The sequence below is a fragment of the Lonchura striata genome, chromosome 4 (genome assembly GCF_046129695.1).
Source record: "Lonchura striata isolate bLonStr1 chromosome 4, bLonStr1.mat, whole genome shotgun sequence".
NCBI classification, from domain to species: domain Eukaryota; kingdom Metazoa; phylum Chordata; class Aves; order Passeriformes; family Estrildidae; genus Lonchura; species Lonchura striata.
The window spans coordinates 26,208,395-26,225,822 of record NC_134606.1 but is presented as its reverse complement, the minus strand read 5'-3'; the positions used below and the strand labels follow the sequence as shown (position 1 = coordinate 26,225,822).

At 40.6% G+C, this 17,428-nt stretch overlaps 2 protein-coding genes across 2 annotated transcripts; one reads left to right on the top strand and one right to left on the bottom strand.

Moving 5' to 3' along the window:
• Positions 1-488: 488 nt before the first annotated feature.
• On the bottom strand, positions 489-11,968 carry SPATA18 (spermatogenesis associated 18). The gene is made up of 11 exons (XM_021555805.3): positions 11,827-11,968; positions 11,200-11,267; positions 8,788-8,906; positions 6,869-7,000; positions 5,374-5,917; positions 4,748-4,909; positions 4,187-4,362; positions 2,372-2,492; positions 1,955-2,020; positions 1,082-1,121; positions 489-612 (listed from the first exon to the last, which is right to left on the bottom strand). Exons 1-11 carry the CDS (start codon positions 11,966-11,968, stop codon positions 602-604), a joined length of 1,581 nt encoding a protein of 526 aa, XP_021411480.1. The 3' UTR covers positions 489-601.
• Positions 11,969-12,235: 267 nt separating this feature from the next.
• Positions 12,236-16,986, top strand: SGCB (sarcoglycan beta). The gene is made up of 6 exons (XM_021528637.2): positions 12,236-12,296; positions 13,727-13,936; positions 14,726-14,911; positions 15,024-15,215; positions 15,720-15,851; positions 16,669-16,986. Exons 1-6 carry the CDS (start codon positions 12,273-12,275, stop codon positions 16,870-16,872), a joined length of 948 nt encoding a protein of 315 aa, XP_021384312.1. The 5' UTR covers positions 12,236-12,272; the 3' UTR covers positions 16,873-16,986.
• The last annotated feature ends 442 nt before the right edge of the window (positions 16,987-17,428 follow it).

Genomic DNA, 17,428 nt, shown 5'->3' with positions numbered 1-17,428 from the left:
CATTCATCCATAAATGTCAATTAAGCCCTGGGGATTGCTGGAGTTTTTGACTGTTCTATGCAACTTCTGCATTGTAGTTAGAAAATTCAGTTTATCACAAGGATGTATTAAAAGGTTGCTGTGTGAGACTGCCATATCCTGTGATCATTGCTATTTTCTAAAATTCTAAATTAAGCACCTATTAATTACATTGATTTCAAGTAACAGCTAATCTCAACACTCTGCAATATTCACCATATAGGTTATCTTAAACATCCTGTCAAGATAAACTGCATCATTTGGAATCTGAGGGAAGCAAACATTCTAGATGCAATAATTCTATCTCCATCTGCAAGATTACATCATAGGTTCCTGAGAGCTTTGCAAATTTTGCCAAATGATCCTGTATTGCATGGACTTTTTTTTTTTAAATCAAAAGGGTTTAATTTTTAAAATTATAAATAAGCCTTCTATAATTGTAAAAAAAACCACACTGAACACAAACTCCATTTGGAGTGACAATTGCCATTTGCATTATTGAGAGATTTAAGTATTTCTGAAAAGAAATGGCACCAGCAAAGTTGTTGAATCCAGATGTACTGCACTGCAGGAGGATGTTCAGTTAGCAGCGCCCTATGGAAGGAAAAGATACATTTCAGTGCAACTATATTTTCTAAATCTCTAAATTGGGCTGGCTTCAAGATAGGCACACATTCATACTGCCTGAAATCGCTCACTTCACTGCCACCACTTAGCCAATTCTTTGGAATTTGAAAGGCAGGAAGAACAGCAGTGTGCATCAGCAAACTCTCTCTTGTGTAGGGAAGGAAGCAAGTTTCACTGACTACAGCACTGGCCACAGTGAAGGCAACCAGCAGAGAGAAACCACGACAATGGTCCAAGTAGAGTGAAAAAACAAGCTTTCCTCCATGTAAGAAATCTCAGCCTTTTTCCACACATAAAAAAAGGGCTACCCAATTTAAGACTTCGGCAAGTATTTTAGAATTGGAGACATTCAACACGTTATTTTGTTCTTTTGTTCAATCGTTCAAGGGCTTAGTGTGAAAACCATGAATCACTAGGAACTAACATGCCCACTTACTTTTGACCCTCACTGTTGAAAGACTGCGGCTTCGAGGCACCTGCAAGACAAACAGAAAAGGAAAATCAGGTGTGCCAAGAACTGTAACCAGGAAAGCCACCTGGGGACCCATCAGCATTCAGAAAATCTGCACATCTATCAGTGCAGCTCTAATCTTACTAAGTCAAGTTCAACAATTTTCTAGTTTTTTTTCACAGCCTTCACACACACACAAAAAAGGGAGCCCTACACAAAGCCTCTCACATTTTCAATATTTTAAGTTGAGGGCACCTGAGTTTAAGTTGAGGGCACCTATATCCATTTAATAAGATTGGCTAACAATTAAAAAAATATACACATTTTTAACAGAAATAATTAAAAATGTTTTGTAACCATATGGTATGCAGAACTCCGCTAAAGTTTCACATATTTTATTTGTACCACCTTCCCTTCCTGCTCACCCTACACTTATTTTTTGCTCCCTTGATGCATTTAGTAAATTAGGAGTAAATTTAGGGTATTAATTCCAGGAGGCAGGAACTATGTGTTGTATATATACTCCAAAATGACTGAAACACTTGCAGATGATGCAATTATTTATTCAGAAGGTCACTAAAGCAAGGTCAGTAGGGGCAAAGCAATACAAGATACACAGTTGATACTTCTGGGAATTTAACTATAATCTACTTCTCATACAGTATCTCTACTGATCATTATACCAGGCAATAATTATCTGTCTGTTCAGCTTCACCTCATTCAAGACCATAAAGCAAAGGCACTTATCCCCAGTGTTAAAATGTACATGTGGCACATCAGAATTTTTAACAGGTTGTCTATGTTCCTAGTTAAAATATTTGATGCTGTTAACACTACAAACATTCAGCTGAGGCTTACTTGACCACACAGCAGAGGACGGCCACAGCTGCAGCTTCTGCTTCTAAGTCTGCATCTGCGAGGACACTACAAGAGAAAAGTTTGATAAACCTCTTAGGAGAGAGAAGGTTTAATAAAGACATATTCTGCAAGCAGACTTGACATGCTGGAGACAAGGTCTGAAGACAGAGAGGAAACAAAAGTAAGCTTTCTCCTTAGAACAGGCTCTGACAACCAGCATACATCTGCATAATTAATGCATTAAGGAAAAGGGAACTATTCAACCTATATACAGGATGAGGCACTAAAACCTAATTGATACTTTATATACTACTCCACCCATATAAGGAACAGTTAAAAACATATCTTTTTAAATTTTATAAACAGTGTTGAAATCCACTGACTTCCCTTAACATATTTCTTTAACAAAATACATACCGTAAATTTTTTTGTGACTACCTCTCCCTTCACAATTACAGTACCATCTTCTATCAGAGGAGGCCACACGTGATAGGCCACAAAGGGAGCTGTGAAATCTGAGTCAAAGCTACGATAGTACCTGTTGAAACAAACAGTACAAGAAATGTCTGCATATAAATGCCAAAAGATAAGTATGTTCCAAATCATCAATGCTGATAAAAAGTAGCTACAGCTATGATATGTTTCCACATCACAAAAATACATATTCTTTATGTGATCCTGTAAAAGAAATGGACTTGGAAGACAGACTTAGCAGAACATACTGTTTACTTATACTGACAGACATTCTAATAAAGCCATCTCACACTTCAGAAGGCAACTCGACCTTAATTTTTCCATAAGCCCCACACAAGCCAGGGCCTCTGTGTCCACTGACAGATTAAACCTTCTGAGCAGCAATTTGGCAGACACAGTCATCCCCTCTTCCTAGAATACTTGCTAGAACAAGCCCCCTTTAAGGATAAATAACACATTTGGCTTTATGGAGTCAAACTTAAAACAAATACAAAATAATAGAAATTGTATTAAAAGCAATGCATCTATACTTTAGTAATGTATTACAATAGCAAGTTATATAAAACAACGTCATAACCAGAGGCATGAAGCAAGGCATAGGGTACAACAATGTTTGGTTGGCCCTTTGTAGAATGCTATCACACATAATAAACAGATATTTTAATTTCTACAATTTTAATTTGCTCCATCTCTGTGTACCACATATACATGTTATACATGTAAACATACACATATGCCACATTTATCTAGCTAGATAGACAGATATGAGTATGTGTCTCCCACAGCAGCACACAAAAACACATTACATATGGTTTCTTAAGGCCATACACACCAAGTAGGTGGAGAAAGCATCTCAAGAGTATACCACAGTATTGGTGCTTCTTAATTTAGCCAACAGCTTTGAGTGTCAAAAGCTAACTGTCCTGTATTTGACTAGGATCATTGAGTAGTCCTGTATGATTTTGCACTCTCCTGTTGAGAGTCTACTTTCATCTTCTCTATTTCTCTCCTTGACTTCGCAAGCTCTTCACAACCCGAGTTCCATTCTATTCTAAATTATTACTAGAAACCGCCTTAGTGATGTAAGGTGCTTCACATTTTAGAGCAATTTTTTATGACTTATCAATCCCATTAATTTTCTTGACAACATGGAAGCACCCTACAGTTCTCTGTCTGCTAAAAAAGCAGCTTGACCCTACAGAAGAAAGAAAAATGATTAACAAAATTTCCATTTTTAAGAGGTAGTTTTGGTTTTGCCCAGCTCTAAACCAGAAGAGATGGGAGCATATGGGAGCATACAACTCGTATGTTGTACAGCAGCCACAGCCTGGAGGTTGCAGCAAAAATGTTGATGATCCTGGTAATGACACCAACTGCCAGATCTCAGTAAATATGACTTTTACAGAACAGGCCAGTAAGGAGGAACAAAGATGCAAACATTTTTAAAAAGACAGATAGAGACTAAACTGGGAAAACTGATGATTATTTGCTTCTTAAATGATAAATCAAATATGCTTTTGAGACTGAAATGTATCCAGAAAATTGCTCTGCTGTTCACTAAAAAAAAAATAACACTTGTGTACATGCTAGTATTTATACACTATCCTAAACCTTAAAGACATACCAAATTCACTACAGGCCAGGGGGTTTTGCCCCAAATTAATGTTTAGCAATCTTGAACTGCTATATTAATTAGGAAACAAGTAGACTACAAAATCTTTAATGGTAAGAGTCTGACTGAATATAAAAATTTCTTACATGTTCCTATTGAAGCATTCTCCATCAATACCAAAGGCAACATCAAGAGGAGGAATGAGTGTCTGCATTGAAAAAGCCAAACAGCACAACTCTCGAATCAAAGGGCTGATCACAATGAAATCAACTTGTCCTGGACATAGAAACTTTGGGTTCTTGTTCATGGTGCAAACTACTTCCTGCAAATAAACATACATGAGTAATTTGTACCCACTAACAATTTTATTCACAAGCAAGTATAGAAATCCCCCCCTAAATATGCCTCTCAGCTTTCCACATTTAAAAATCAGTATAAAAAGCTCACAGTAATGTTGCCTTGGACTATTCCAGAAAACAACAGCTTCAGAAAAAATGTGCTGCTACAAACAAATCAACCAAGCTATTACTAAGTCATACATATACTAGTCCCAGCACTATTGTTCTAGAAAGTAAACTGCTACAAGACAAAGTCCATCCAGTAACTCTTTTCTCCTTCAGGTTACAGTGCACTTCTAATTTACATATTCTGAATTTACTAGCTCCTGAAAGAGAACCCACGTCACTTCCCCACTGCCCTTGACTTACATGGACACTGCAACAAACATCATACAGATCCTTGTGGCAAGCTATATAATCCAGGACAGCAATTTCAAGTGACGAAGGTCCCCCTCTGTGACATACAGCCAAAGTGTCTTTTACATTTATTCTGACCTTCCAGAAGGCCATCTTTGCCGAACGGAAAGATTCCTGCAAACATAAAGAACATGTGGGGTACCTAGGTGGTTTCAAGGGACCCAATTAAATTAAAGAAGTACATAGCTACAAGCATAAGGAAAGCGTGATGCGGAAAGATTTTTAGCTTTGTAATGTCGTAGTATTTAATATAGCATTTCCAAAAGAATTTTTCTAACTAAGGCAATGTTGCTCACTGCAGATATCATCTACTTTTCAGACCAAATCAGTCTTCTTTTAGTACCTGTACAACAAATCATTGACTCTGTTCCAATCTGGGGACAGGTCAGGTAGGACACTACATTGAGAGTTCAATGTGGAAGTGTGAGGGGAAGAAAGAAAAATCAAATAAAAAAAGGAAGAAAGTTTTTCTGCACTTGACAGAAATGCTAATTTACCCACAATTTAATCCAGTGCAGACATAGTGTCTCACAACACACCTCCAGCCTGTAAATTAAGAAATAATATTTCTTTCTTACCACAGCTGCAATGTATAATATCCTATGTATGGTCTCCAAGTCACAGAAGTATTGCTTCAAGGTGGCCTCTGCCTCCAAGCGTTCTTTAGCATAAATGAAGTTATAGCGAGCTATGAGGCAGGCACGGTGTGAAGCGCTGCCCCGCCGGAGCCGGGGAGGTGAGCAGGGCCTCACGCAAAGGGCACGGCACTTGGGAGGACGGACACAGGGCCTCAGACGGCACGGTGGAGGAGAGCAGGGCCTCAGACGGCATGGAGAGACACAGGGCCTCAGACGGCATGGAGAGACACAGGGCCTCAGACGGCATGGAGAGACACAGGGTCTCAGACGACACGGTGGAGAGCAGCTCCTCACACGGCACGGTGGAGGAGAGCAGGCCCTCAGACGGCATGGAGGAGAGCAGGCCCTCAGACGGCACGGTGGAGAGCAGGCCCTCAGACGGCACGGTGGAGGAGAGCAGGCCCTCAGACGGCATGGAGGAGAGCAGGCCCTCAGACGGCACGGTGGAGAGCAGGCCCTCGGACGGCATGGAGGAGAGCAGGCCCTGACAGGGCACGGAGAGCAAGCCCTAACAGGGCACGGAGAGCAGGCCCTGACAGGGCATGGTGGAGAGCAGGCCCTGACAGGGCATGGAGAGCAAGCCCTAACAGGGCATGGAGAGCAAGCCCTGACAGGGCATGGAGGAGAGCAGGCCCTGACAGGGCACGGAGGAGAGCAGGCCCTGACACGGCACGGTGGAGAGCAGGCCCTGACACAGCATGGAGAGCAGGCCCTCAGACGGCATGGAGGAGAGATACAGGGCCTCAGACGGCACGGGCGAGGAGAGCAGGTCCGCGCAAGCCTACAACACATGTGCGAAGAAGCTTCATGTCACTTTACCATCCTCAGATGCTTTTCCCTAAGGCAGATTTCTTTGTCAATTTAATTTTTACAAGGATAATGTGAGATTTTGAGCCAAAGTGATTAAATAAGCCAAAGTGATTAAATAAGCTGGTTGGTCTAATATGAAGGCATTTTCATAATATGTTTTATGGGCTAAAGCATAAATGGTAAAAATAATTTGTAAAGCATATAAGGCCAAGCACTTTGTTCCTAGGAAACACACTTTTAACTAGTAATAATTTGGAGATTTGTTCCTCTTTCAGTAGCACTGAAGAGTATGGCTGAAGTCAAACAAGTGAAAATTGAACACTACAACTACAGGGCAGAATTCTTTAAAAGAGGACCCATCAACAAAAAAACTATTTCATACAGTTGCTCTCCATGTATTTTGTAAAGGTGCATTATTTCCTCTTTTGTCTGAAACCTAACATAGTTGCTTTAAAATAAAATAATTGGGCACTAGAACAAATCTTCTAAAGAGTTTACGTTCCTTCATAAGGAAGTAAAAAAGCTTGGCTTTTGTTTATATTTCAATTTAAATGATGAAGAAATTCATGCTACCTAACATGACCAAATTCTATGATTCAGTGACTTCTCTGAGTAAGGCCTCTACCTGCTCTGGATAAAAGACTTTTTGCAATCCAGCATAGCAATCTCATCCCGCAATTTTTCAATCTTCTGCTCATAGTTATCCAGTTGCTGTAACCTCCTTAAGCTGCACTGTTCGGCACGGGAAGCCTTCAGACTTAATCACACAGAACAGTCAGTCACAAGATGTCCTTCTACCAATGTAAACTATCTATCAATTAATCCTCAGCATCAAACAACAGGAGCATAAAAAAGAGGAAAATTATTGAGCAAGCTCCTTATGTTTGCTGAATAATTTCAGCATGCTTTCCTTATGCTGAAATACAGGAAAAATCCAGAGTTTAAAAACAAATGAAACAAAGGAGACCCTTGATCTTACTTTTAAATTGTATAAGTGTATTCTGGTAGGAAAGTGGATATAGTACTGTGTGCTATAGGAAAAATCAGTGGTTAACATTTGGTGTCCTTATGGTAGCTCAGATGATCAGGTCAGTAAAACAAACTAGTTTTTTTCTCATATTTAACATATTAACTAAACCATCTCAGTTTCCTTTCCTACAGATTAAGAATCTATATATTGTCTTCTGTCATGTTATTGGACTCTTTTCTTTGCTGTAATACATTAATCAGTCAAAAGATATCACAGATTTTAGTCAAGTAATACCAAAAGCTAACAATTCTTCTCCTACTGTCCCCAAAAGAAGGAGTGATTCTTAAAGACTGGCAGATAACCAGTGAAGTTTATCTTCTGTCCTTTACTCTTACTTAACATTAAAAACTATTCCAACATCTCTGCTTTCCCTCCAAACACCAGTATTACTGTTGCTTTTCTCTTAGCAAAAGTGGAAGGAAAGAAGAAAATATATTTTCTATTTATTTTGAAGGTATTCACTATGTCCTTCCTTTTCTTTACTGAAGGACCCTGGTGAGATTTTTGAGAATCTGAATCAACAAAATCTCTAACACTTATCAATTGACAGGATTCTTGTTCCACCTTTTTAAGGAACAAGCTGACTGAGATGACTACAGGTAATAAGGCCAGCAACATCTGCTTAAGAGGAAAGATGGCCCAGTTCCATCCTAAGTCAGCTCCTTCAGGAATGACTTCTAGCAGAACAGTAGAGAGCTAAAGAATTCTACTGTAAAGGACAACAGGGAAAGAAAACCAGATTTGGGAAGAGGAGCTCTAGAAATAGGAATGGGGAAAATCCAAACTGATATTATTGGAATCACTTAGCAAAGGCATGAAATTATAACACTTAATGTACTGACCCAAGACTTGTGAAATGTTCATTGTTCTCATGCTAATAGGATGCATGAGAATGTGCCACTTGGAGCTACCTCTTAAATGGCCTTGGAACTGATAATAACTGCACAAACTTGTATCGGAAGCAATTTAGTAATTTTTATATTATAATGCTCCATAAAATATGTTTTATGCAACTAGGCAAAAACTCCCCAGGCCTCTTCACTTATCTGAAAATCCAACTCTCTTCCTCCAGTGGCTTTTATCTTCTCAGATATTTACATATCAATTACATTGCATAATTAATTGTGACATGTTGTAGGTCCTTCAATAAATGTTCCACTGTAGCTACTCAATTGATTTTTTTATTTAAGGTTTGCTCAGCATGCAACATTTCATAGACCATAACTCCACATGGGATTGTCATGGACTATGCAAAACCTTTTTATGTAGAATACTGGCATGTTTTTCAACACCTCTGCCAAAAGCAAAACTTACCAAGTCAATTTATGAATGTGGATGTGACTGTATTATTTGTACACCACTTTGGATATATATACACACGATACGGAACTAAGAGTTTGAAACTCTGGTTTTAGGCCAGAAATCAAACATTTTATAAATCTCCATCAACCTTTAGAAATCAAGGGAAAAAAAACCAAAAAGCAAACAGAAAGAACTGCAGTTAATCTCCCTACTCTCGTTCCATCTGGTTGATCTGCACACGAGTTTCATTTAGTTTGTCCTCCAGGTCTTGAAGTTCACATTTTGGTTTGCAGGCCAAATCTCTCAGCTGTAGCTCTCCTTCAGTTGAATCCTACCAGGAAATGAAGTCACACTGTCTGAATGTTCTACGTTATAGATTCCCTCAGTAAAGTACTAGAGCATTATGGGCAGATGTATTTCTAAATATTTCAGCAACAACCATTTCTAAAGAAACTGAGAACAAAAGCTATTGCATTCTCTCTGAGACATAAGCAATACCTTTCAGGCACACCAAAGAAAGACTCAATTATATAAAATAAAATATTCATTTATTTTATACCTCATGGCAGGAATTATGGAAGGTCAGCATATGCAGATTTACTTCCCGAATCATCAGAACAAAGCATTTTGCAGATGTGTTGCACAGTTGTTCTTTTTCAGTTAGTCACCTTCTGATTGACTAAATCACCAACTCAAGTAAACTTTTTGGGAATTCATGTGTACAAAACAACAGAAAAAGTTATCAGAACACAGAAGGCAAGTATTATCTTTCCAGAAAGCACACTACTATACATGTAGCTGCCTTTACTGGAATTAAATAAGTAACTGTGCAACAGGCTTTTCTTTAAATTTTGAATGTCACATGCAATTACGAATCTGTAACTGGTATGCCTGGTGTAGTATCATTTAATAACTTTGTTATTTTATATTTTGCGGGGGTTTTGGCAGACCACCACTCCTGCTTTATACTAGACACCACAACTCTTAAGGGGTATCACTTTTTATTTGTCCTGTTTTAATTTTTAAAATAAAAATGTTAATAAATTCAATAACTTTAAGTAAGAAAGCCTCTGCAGGTATAAATCCACATAGTTCTAGTCTCTTAAAGTAAGTTTCTTACACACCTGAGTAGGCTTGTCACTTCCTGAACCAGCACAGCATATGCTTGGCAGGAGACAGCTTTTTAGTTTTGCTGCACATTCTTCTAAGAAAACACATACATTAAGAAATGGTGAGAACACTTACAGAAAAAGCCAGACTTGGAAAAAATGCCACATGTGAAACGTGTTAGTAATTAGACAAGGCACCAATTTACCTCCTTGAGATGTTTCATTTAGAATTGAGAAGAGCTGATTTTGAATTGCACTGTTCAGTTTTAATAATTCACAGCATCTGCTCAGATTTTCATCAGCAGAATTCATCTGTAAATTAATGTGCATTATTACATCTGTGTGGGCTTTCTTACTTATAGTTATTCCTCTTACAATCATGGCATTTTCCCCCCACAAATAATTACATCTTCCCAACCTTTTCTTACTGGATCCATTAGAATACTCACTGTTCAATGCTCATTTCTAATAGGCAAATGAGCAATACATAAGGACTTCTATGACTCAGTTCATTCACTATTTGAGAAAACGTACTCCTTTTCCATCATAAACAGGATGCAACCACAAGTTGAAGTTGAGTTAAAATCTTTCAACAGTTATTAAAATAATAATCTAGCATATTTTTGGACTTAAAAACTAGTCCAAAATCTGGTTTTCCATAAGAAATAATACATATAAGGTTCTTATATTGCTTTGTCAGCAGTCACATGAAGCCTCCATGCAATTTTACCTGATTTTTAAGTTAGAAACTGAAACATATACTACTGAAGGAGCAAAATACAGCATTATACCTAGGAAACAGCAAAACTACATCACTTTCAGCAAATGCCATTTTGAAAAGGAGTTGATGGGGTTAATCTGTCCAGGATACTACTGCACCTGCCAGAAAAATACATACTTTGTACCTGTTTCCCTTATCTTTACCTGTAACCTGCGTTATCACTGTCCACATAGATCACCCTCTAGGTGAAAACCCATATGGTTTTTACAAGCTTCCAAAACAGCTGAAATTCCCGCCCATACCTCCATCAGCTTGTGTTGTTTTGATTGCTGCAACATGCTTTCCTCAGACCTTGGGGAGCACAGTAAACCTGCTCACCTTCACAAGAACCCATCTGCAAAGTGTGTTTTTCCAGCTCATTACAGCAACATAACACGGTATTTCCATCTGGTAGCTCCTCTTTTTCTGCAACAGCAGCCTGAAACTGTTCATCTTCCCAAGACCTGAAATACTATTCCCAACCAACTCATGATGGAGAGGTCAGCTCCCACTGCTGCTCAGCCCTCCTAAGGTCTACCTCCAACAACCATTTGCAAGATTTTGAAATGCACGGTGCTGTTCCTTCTCTGGCTTCCTCTCTGGTAGTTTTACCAGCAACTCCCAAACTCGTTAAAACTGTCCATTGCCGTGAATCTCGCAGAGTTACACTGGCTATGTAACTGTAACTCCTATTCAACCATGAAGTAAAAGAAAAAAACTCTTTTCCCCGGAAAACACTGCATCTCTTTTCTCACCAACCACAGCAGACAGTAAGTGGTTACAGGCTCATGACCAACTATCTGCATCCGGAAGGTACAGAAATCTGGGGATGCAGGAGTGAAAACTGTCAAAATTTATTTTTTTTTCCACGGAGCAAAGTCTCATCTTTCCCAAATTTTACGCCTTCTCTACTGCTTCAACCGTTTCACCTCCTCAGTTTTCTGTTACTCCTTCACGGATCCCACCACACCCGTCTGCAGCCTTCCCCTGATAACGGCAGCTCCCCTCACGCCCGCTCCTGAGCCCTTCGGCGGCCGTGCCGCCTTGCTGCAGCCTTTCACTCAACAGGTTTCCCACCCCGAGGAGCTGGATGCTGGATAACCTGTTCTGGCTTTCAGCAGCCTTCCTCCTCACGTTCTCCTGACAGCCCCTGGCCCACAGCCGATTCCTTCGGAGCACAACGGCACCCGTCCTTCCACCTATCGGTCTTCAACGCTCTCTTCTAAGCACACCCAGTACCGATCAAACCTCACTTTTAAATTCCGACCCTTGTTTTCAGGGAACCTTGTCACGGACAAACAGCCAAATAACCGAAGTTGTGGGCGCTTAACAGTAATTAAAACTGCGCTAACTGGAGGCGCGCGCCGGGCAGGGTCCCATACCGGCCTGTGCAACGCCGAGCGGGCGCCTCCGGCCCCGAGGAGCGACAGGACTCACCTCGTAGTTCTGCTGCCAGCTCTCCAGCTTCTCGTGCATCTCCCGGGCACTTCCCCCGCCCACCAGACTCTTTAAGTCCTTGGCCATGGCTAGATGTCAGTTCGCTCCGCTGTCCCTCGGGGAGTGCTCTTCAGGCGGCGCAGGTGTAACGGAGGTGGTAATGCCAGCCCGGTCCCTTTCCCTGGGCTGGGCCGCGTCCGAGGGTCTCCGCAGCCGCGGTGGTGTGGGAGCGGCCGGCGCGGCGATGGCGGTGCCACGGTAATGGGGGAGCGGCGCGAGAACGGCCCGCGGCCGCCCGGTGGCACCGGTGGGCGCGAGCCGCAGGCACCCGGCCCGCGAGCGGCCGCAGGGGGCGCGCGCGGCCCCCGCGCAGCGGCGGCGGCGCGAAAAGATGGCGGCGGCCGCTCCCGAGCAGGTCCGTTCGCAACGGGACGCGGGCACGGGGAGGCAGCGGCGCCGTCCCCGCCGGGGCCAGGGGGGAGCGGGACCGCGGGGAGCAGGCGCGGGGGTGCTGCAAGCGGAAGGGACGCTCGGACGGGGGCGCCATTTTCGCGACGGTGGGCGAGGCTGGTGCGGTGCCGAAGCGCTCCGGCTGGGGAGGGGAGAAACGGCGGTCGGGCGGCGCTTGCCGCCTTGTGCCCGGCAGTGTCTCTCCTCCGGGGAGAGGCGGCCCGAGCCTGCCGTCCGGGCGGGGCGGCCTGCAGCGGCGCCGTCCGGCCCGCAGGCGCGGGGCTGTGGCACAGGAATCCTTGGCGCGCCGGGAGCGAGGCGCCTGGCGTTGGCGCGCTGGCGCTTGGCGCTGGCCGGGGGCCAGACGCAGCCGCGGGTGCCTGCGGGGCCCGCAGCTTGTGTGAGTTCTGCAGGGTCACGCTGCGCCCAGAACATCTCCGAGGGAGCCAAGCCTCCACAAACTCGTCCGGGTCAAGCACCTTTCTCAACACCATCTCTTATAGTTCTTCAGCAGCGGAAGAAAACGCGGTGTTGTTACTCGTTATATCAGTGTAGATATGTGCGAGTGCAGTTACTTCAGGTGTAGCTTTAGGATTCGTTTGAAGTGAACAAACTTAATTCCATCCAAAAGATCAAGCTCCTTTGAAAACGTGAATCACTAAATAACAAACTGTTCCGTTCAAGGGAAGTAGAACAAATTTTTGGACAGCTACGAAAATACTTTAAACGTTAATTTCACTATGAATATGTACAAGAGTTTCCTCTGTTAATTTGTTACATTGACAGGATATCCCTTACAATTTCATAACTTCAGATTATTACCTGAAAGCTATGCTGACCAAGTTCCCCGTGCCAGGTTTGAAGCCTCACAGTATCTTTCTCAATGCTGTATGCAAGCAGCAAGAGTTGAATGCAAACCCTGCGCTGTCAAACTAATTTAAAAACTGTATCCACCACACTTTTTTTGAATAGTCACTGAGAGTCCATCACATATGAGCATGGAGGGAACTAAAATCATGTGTATTGGCAGATGACCTACAGGATTATGTCCTGTATCATCCCTGAGAGGTAAAAACTTGATTAATTTCTTGGTAGCTTGTTTTAGTTTTTTAACTGTAATAATGTCATTAATAATTCGTATCTGCCATGATTAAAATTATATATTAAGCCATATATTGTCTGAAAGTATCTGTATTTTAAATTTAGTGATTGTCCTAGCAGAGGTTGCTGTGGTTCTAAGTGTATTCTGATAGCTGGGTGTCAGACTTAAATTAAATACTGAACATAATATCTAATATATTCCACTAGTCAATTTACATTTTTTGCATACATATATGTGCGCCATTGTAGGTAATTTACATGCCTTTTAAAGCTAACCCATGCCTTGTGTTACAGCAAAGCTCTAACGGCCCGGTGAAGAAGTCTATGCGAGAGAAGGCTGTGGAACGCAGGAATGTTAATAAGGAGCACAACAGTAACTTCAAAGCAGGATACATTCCAATTGATGAAGACCGTCTCCATAAGACAGGCTTACGTGGCAGGAAAGGCAACTTGGCCATATGTGTGATTGTTGTTCTTTTTATTTTGGCTGTCATCAATCTGATTGTGAGTATAATAGCTATAGTGTAAGCAGCATTAGGTCATATTTCATTCTGACAGTTCAGTAAAAAAAAAGTTTCCAGTATGGCTGAGGACTTAACACATACTGAAGGAGATTCTCATTTTTCTGCATTCTTTTTAGTTCTTTTGTAGTCTGAGCAAGGTTAAGAAGAATGATGTAAGCTCAGGCATGATTATTTTGGTTATCATGGTCATCCCATGAGAAGTGTTACTCGTACATAGGCATTCGGGATATATGGCATATAAAACATGGTTATATTTTAATATTTTACGTTACAGAGCTGTATGTGAACATTCAGAATTAACCAGCCACTGCAATTTAAAGCTTCATTGTTCTAATAACCACATTTTTATTACTTGGTCAATGAGAAATAATAAATTATTTTTCATAATTGCACATCCATCTGTGAGGATGCATTCTTGCAGTTCAACGTTAAGTATATACCAAGCTGAACTGTTCAGGAAATTTGTTTAAGTAATTATTACCCTTAAGTAGAAAAAAGATATAACCATGGATGTGATTTAATATTTCATATATATATAAGTCATTTCAGTTACTGTTTCAAGTATGTCTAAAAATAATTTAAAATGCTTTTCATAATTAAATGTGTTATGATGTTTTCAGTAGGAACAAACTAAAGTCAACTCACACTTAAAGCTCACTTAAACACTGGCATTAATAATTGTTCAAATAAAATATCTAATTTATACAATAATTGTGGTAGAAAGATCCAAACAACCACCATAATCCTTGAAAATGTGTTTCTCTTTCAGATTACCCTGGTTATCTGGGCAGTGATAAGAATTGGTCCCAATGGTTGTGACAGTATGGAATTCCATGAGAGTGGCTTGCTGCGGTTTAAGCAGGTGTCTGACATGGGTGTTATACATCCCTTATATAAAAGCACTGTAGGAGGGAGACGAAATGAAGACTTGGTGATCACTGGGAATAATCAGCCTGTAAGTTATACCATGAATTGACAGTTTGTGAGCGACACTTCAGAATTACACTCACATTGCTAATAAATGTTACATTTGAAGCATCATTAAGTTCATGTCTTTGTTTCTGAAGATTGTATTTCAGCAAGGAACAACCAAGCTTAGTGTAGAAAAAGACAAAACTTCTATTACCAGCGATATTGGAATGGAATTTGTTGACCCACGAACACAAAATACTTTGTTCAGCACCGACTATGAAACTCATGAGTTTCATCTGCCAAATGGAGTTAAAATCTTGAATGTACAAAAGGCCTCTACAGAGAGGGTATGTTTCTTGTATTTTGTAAGTAATGAGAATACAGCCCATCGTTTGTCTAACAGTAGAGTAGGGTTAGTGGTATAGAGGATTGAGTGTGCCTTTGGAAGCAGTGAGCAATCCTGTTGCTTAAAAAACACCCTCAACTATAAATACATAGGAGGAACAGATTAAGTGAAAACAGAGGGGTAAATTTACATAATCTGTTTTAACAGGAAGCCTGTATTTGGTACCAGGGTTAGCTGTGTATCCCATTAAAATTTTCATATGAATTGTTATCTTTATACAAAAAATTAATTTTACATACCTTCTAAAATTCAGTAATCCTATTTTGAAATTGAACATGGAAAATAACAAATATGCAGAAGCTGCAGAAGTAGGAGGAGGGAAAAAAGTACTTTCAAGTTTTTTATTAAATTGCTCAGCACTACTTTTAGGGTAATTAAAGTTACTCAAACACTAGTGGCACATTTTTACTAATCTGTAATACAGTTTTTTTGGTTGTGTTCTTAGATTACCAGCAATGCAACCAGTGATCTGAACATAAAGGTTGATGGTCGTGCCATTGTCCGGGGAAATGAAGGTGTTTTCATCACAGGGAAGACAATTGAGTTTCGAATGGGTGGAAATATGGAACTTAAAGCAGTAAGTATTTCAAATTAAAGGATTTTTTTTTAACAGCTTAGTTTCAAATTTAGGTTGATAGTAAACTGATGTAGTTTTATGTAGTTTCAATTTTATATAAATTACTCATGCAGTATATTTAGTAGGATTTAAACAGATTATTTATTACTTTGCTGTTAAGTAGTGTTTGAGTAGCTTCAGGTAACATTGATTTACTACTGTTAAAATACCAAAAACCTACTATGCAGTTAAAGCTAAGCTATTGGCCTCTCTACTGACATGAATACCAAAAGGAGTTTATTTCCTCTGGAAGCTTAACCAGGATTGACAACCTTTGCCAGAAGAGCAGAGCATATAGTTTGGAGTATTACCTTCTGTGGTGCTGCTGTAAGACTCACTAGCACTGCTTTAACATTTTTGGAGATTAAGATGGCAGTATATATGGAATGATGGAAAAGAAGGATAAAAATAGAGGTATATGCACTTTCAAGTGTGAATGAATTTCATGTATGAATTCAATTTCAGTTTCATGTCCATGTTTTACACTTACTGCAATTGCTAGTAAGAATGTAAAGGGAAAAGTCACCCTACTGCTGTCTTTCTCTATATCGATCCACCACTGGAATAGCAAAGTACATCACTGACTAGAAATCCATAGGCATCGCTATAATTTTCATTAAAAAATTAAACATTTGTATACATACCTTTTTTATTATTGTTGATTCTACAGCCATCCAAGAAATGTTATTTATCCATTAAACCAGCTCGTCCTTCTCAGAAACATTTACATTAGAGGTTGTAGTTCTATAACTTCTTTTTGTTTTTTTCTCCTTAATAGGAAAACAGCATCATCCTGAATGGAACAGTGATGGTCAGCCCGTCACGACTGCCGAGTTCTTCTTACGGGGAGCAGTTCAATAACGGCAACTGGCTGCGCTTCAAGCTGTGCATGTGTGCGGACGGGACGCTGTTCAAGCTCCAGGTGACCGGGCAGAACATGGGCTGTCAGACCCCCGTCAACCCGTGCGGGGCCACGCACTAACACAAACTGCCACAGGGACGGCCCTCGTTTGTGTTTACATCGATTTGTATGAAGTAACTGCATGCCTTCCAGGGTTTCTTTTTTTACAGCAGTTTATACTAACATTTCTTACATAGGATTTTTAAGGAAAGGCTGTTACAGTCAGCAGTGGTAGGTTATCATGCTTCTAGCTGCAGTAGTGGCACTGAATCTGTAAGCTTTCAGTGTACGTGCATACTGAAGTATCTTCTTGAATTGGGATCAGTAGAATATATGTAAAGAACATGATCTTGGCAACAACTCTACTGCCTACAGTTTTCTCTAGAGGAGGTTTTTGTCCTACATCCCAAGACCTTGAAGACTGCTGTGAACACAACTGCAGTCTGGAGTACGTCAACAAGAATGTCAACTTTTTGTTGGAAATAGATTTTCCTAGGATGGCTGAAGTGGCACTTTTCTCTTATTTCTTGTTGATACATTGATTTACCCCAAGCTTAGGTGGTTTACCAGATGTGTACTAATAGGCGTAATGGCAGATTCACTTTAAAATATCGCATTATTTCTGCCATGTATTCAT

Excerpts from the sequence above, each read along its gene's own strand:
- SPATA18 (XM_021555805.3), bottom strand. The coding sequence starts at position 11,968 with ATGGCCAAGGACTTAAAGAGTCTGGTGGGCGGGGGAAGTGCCCGGGAG. Across the intron at positions 5,918-6,868 it reads AAGTCTTTTATCCAGAGCAG|GGCCTGCTCTCCTCCATGCC; the intron begins GTAGAGGCCTTA and ends GTGCCCTGTCAG. Across the intron at positions 4,910-5,373 it reads TATTATACATTGCAGCTGTG|GAATCTTTCCGTTCGGCAAA; the intron begins GTAAGAAAGAAA and ends TTATGTTTGCAG.
- SGCB (XM_021528637.2), top strand. The coding sequence starts at position 12,273 with ATGGCGGCGGCCGCTCCCGAGCAG. Across the intron at positions 12,297-13,726 it reads CGGCGGCCGCTCCCGAGCAG|CAAAGCTCTAACGGCCCGGT; the intron begins GTCCGTTCGCAA and ends CTTGTGTTACAG. Across the intron at positions 14,912-15,023 it reads TCACTGGGAATAATCAGCCT|ATTGTATTTCAGCAAGGAAC; the intron begins GTAAGTTATACC and ends TTGTTTCTGAAG.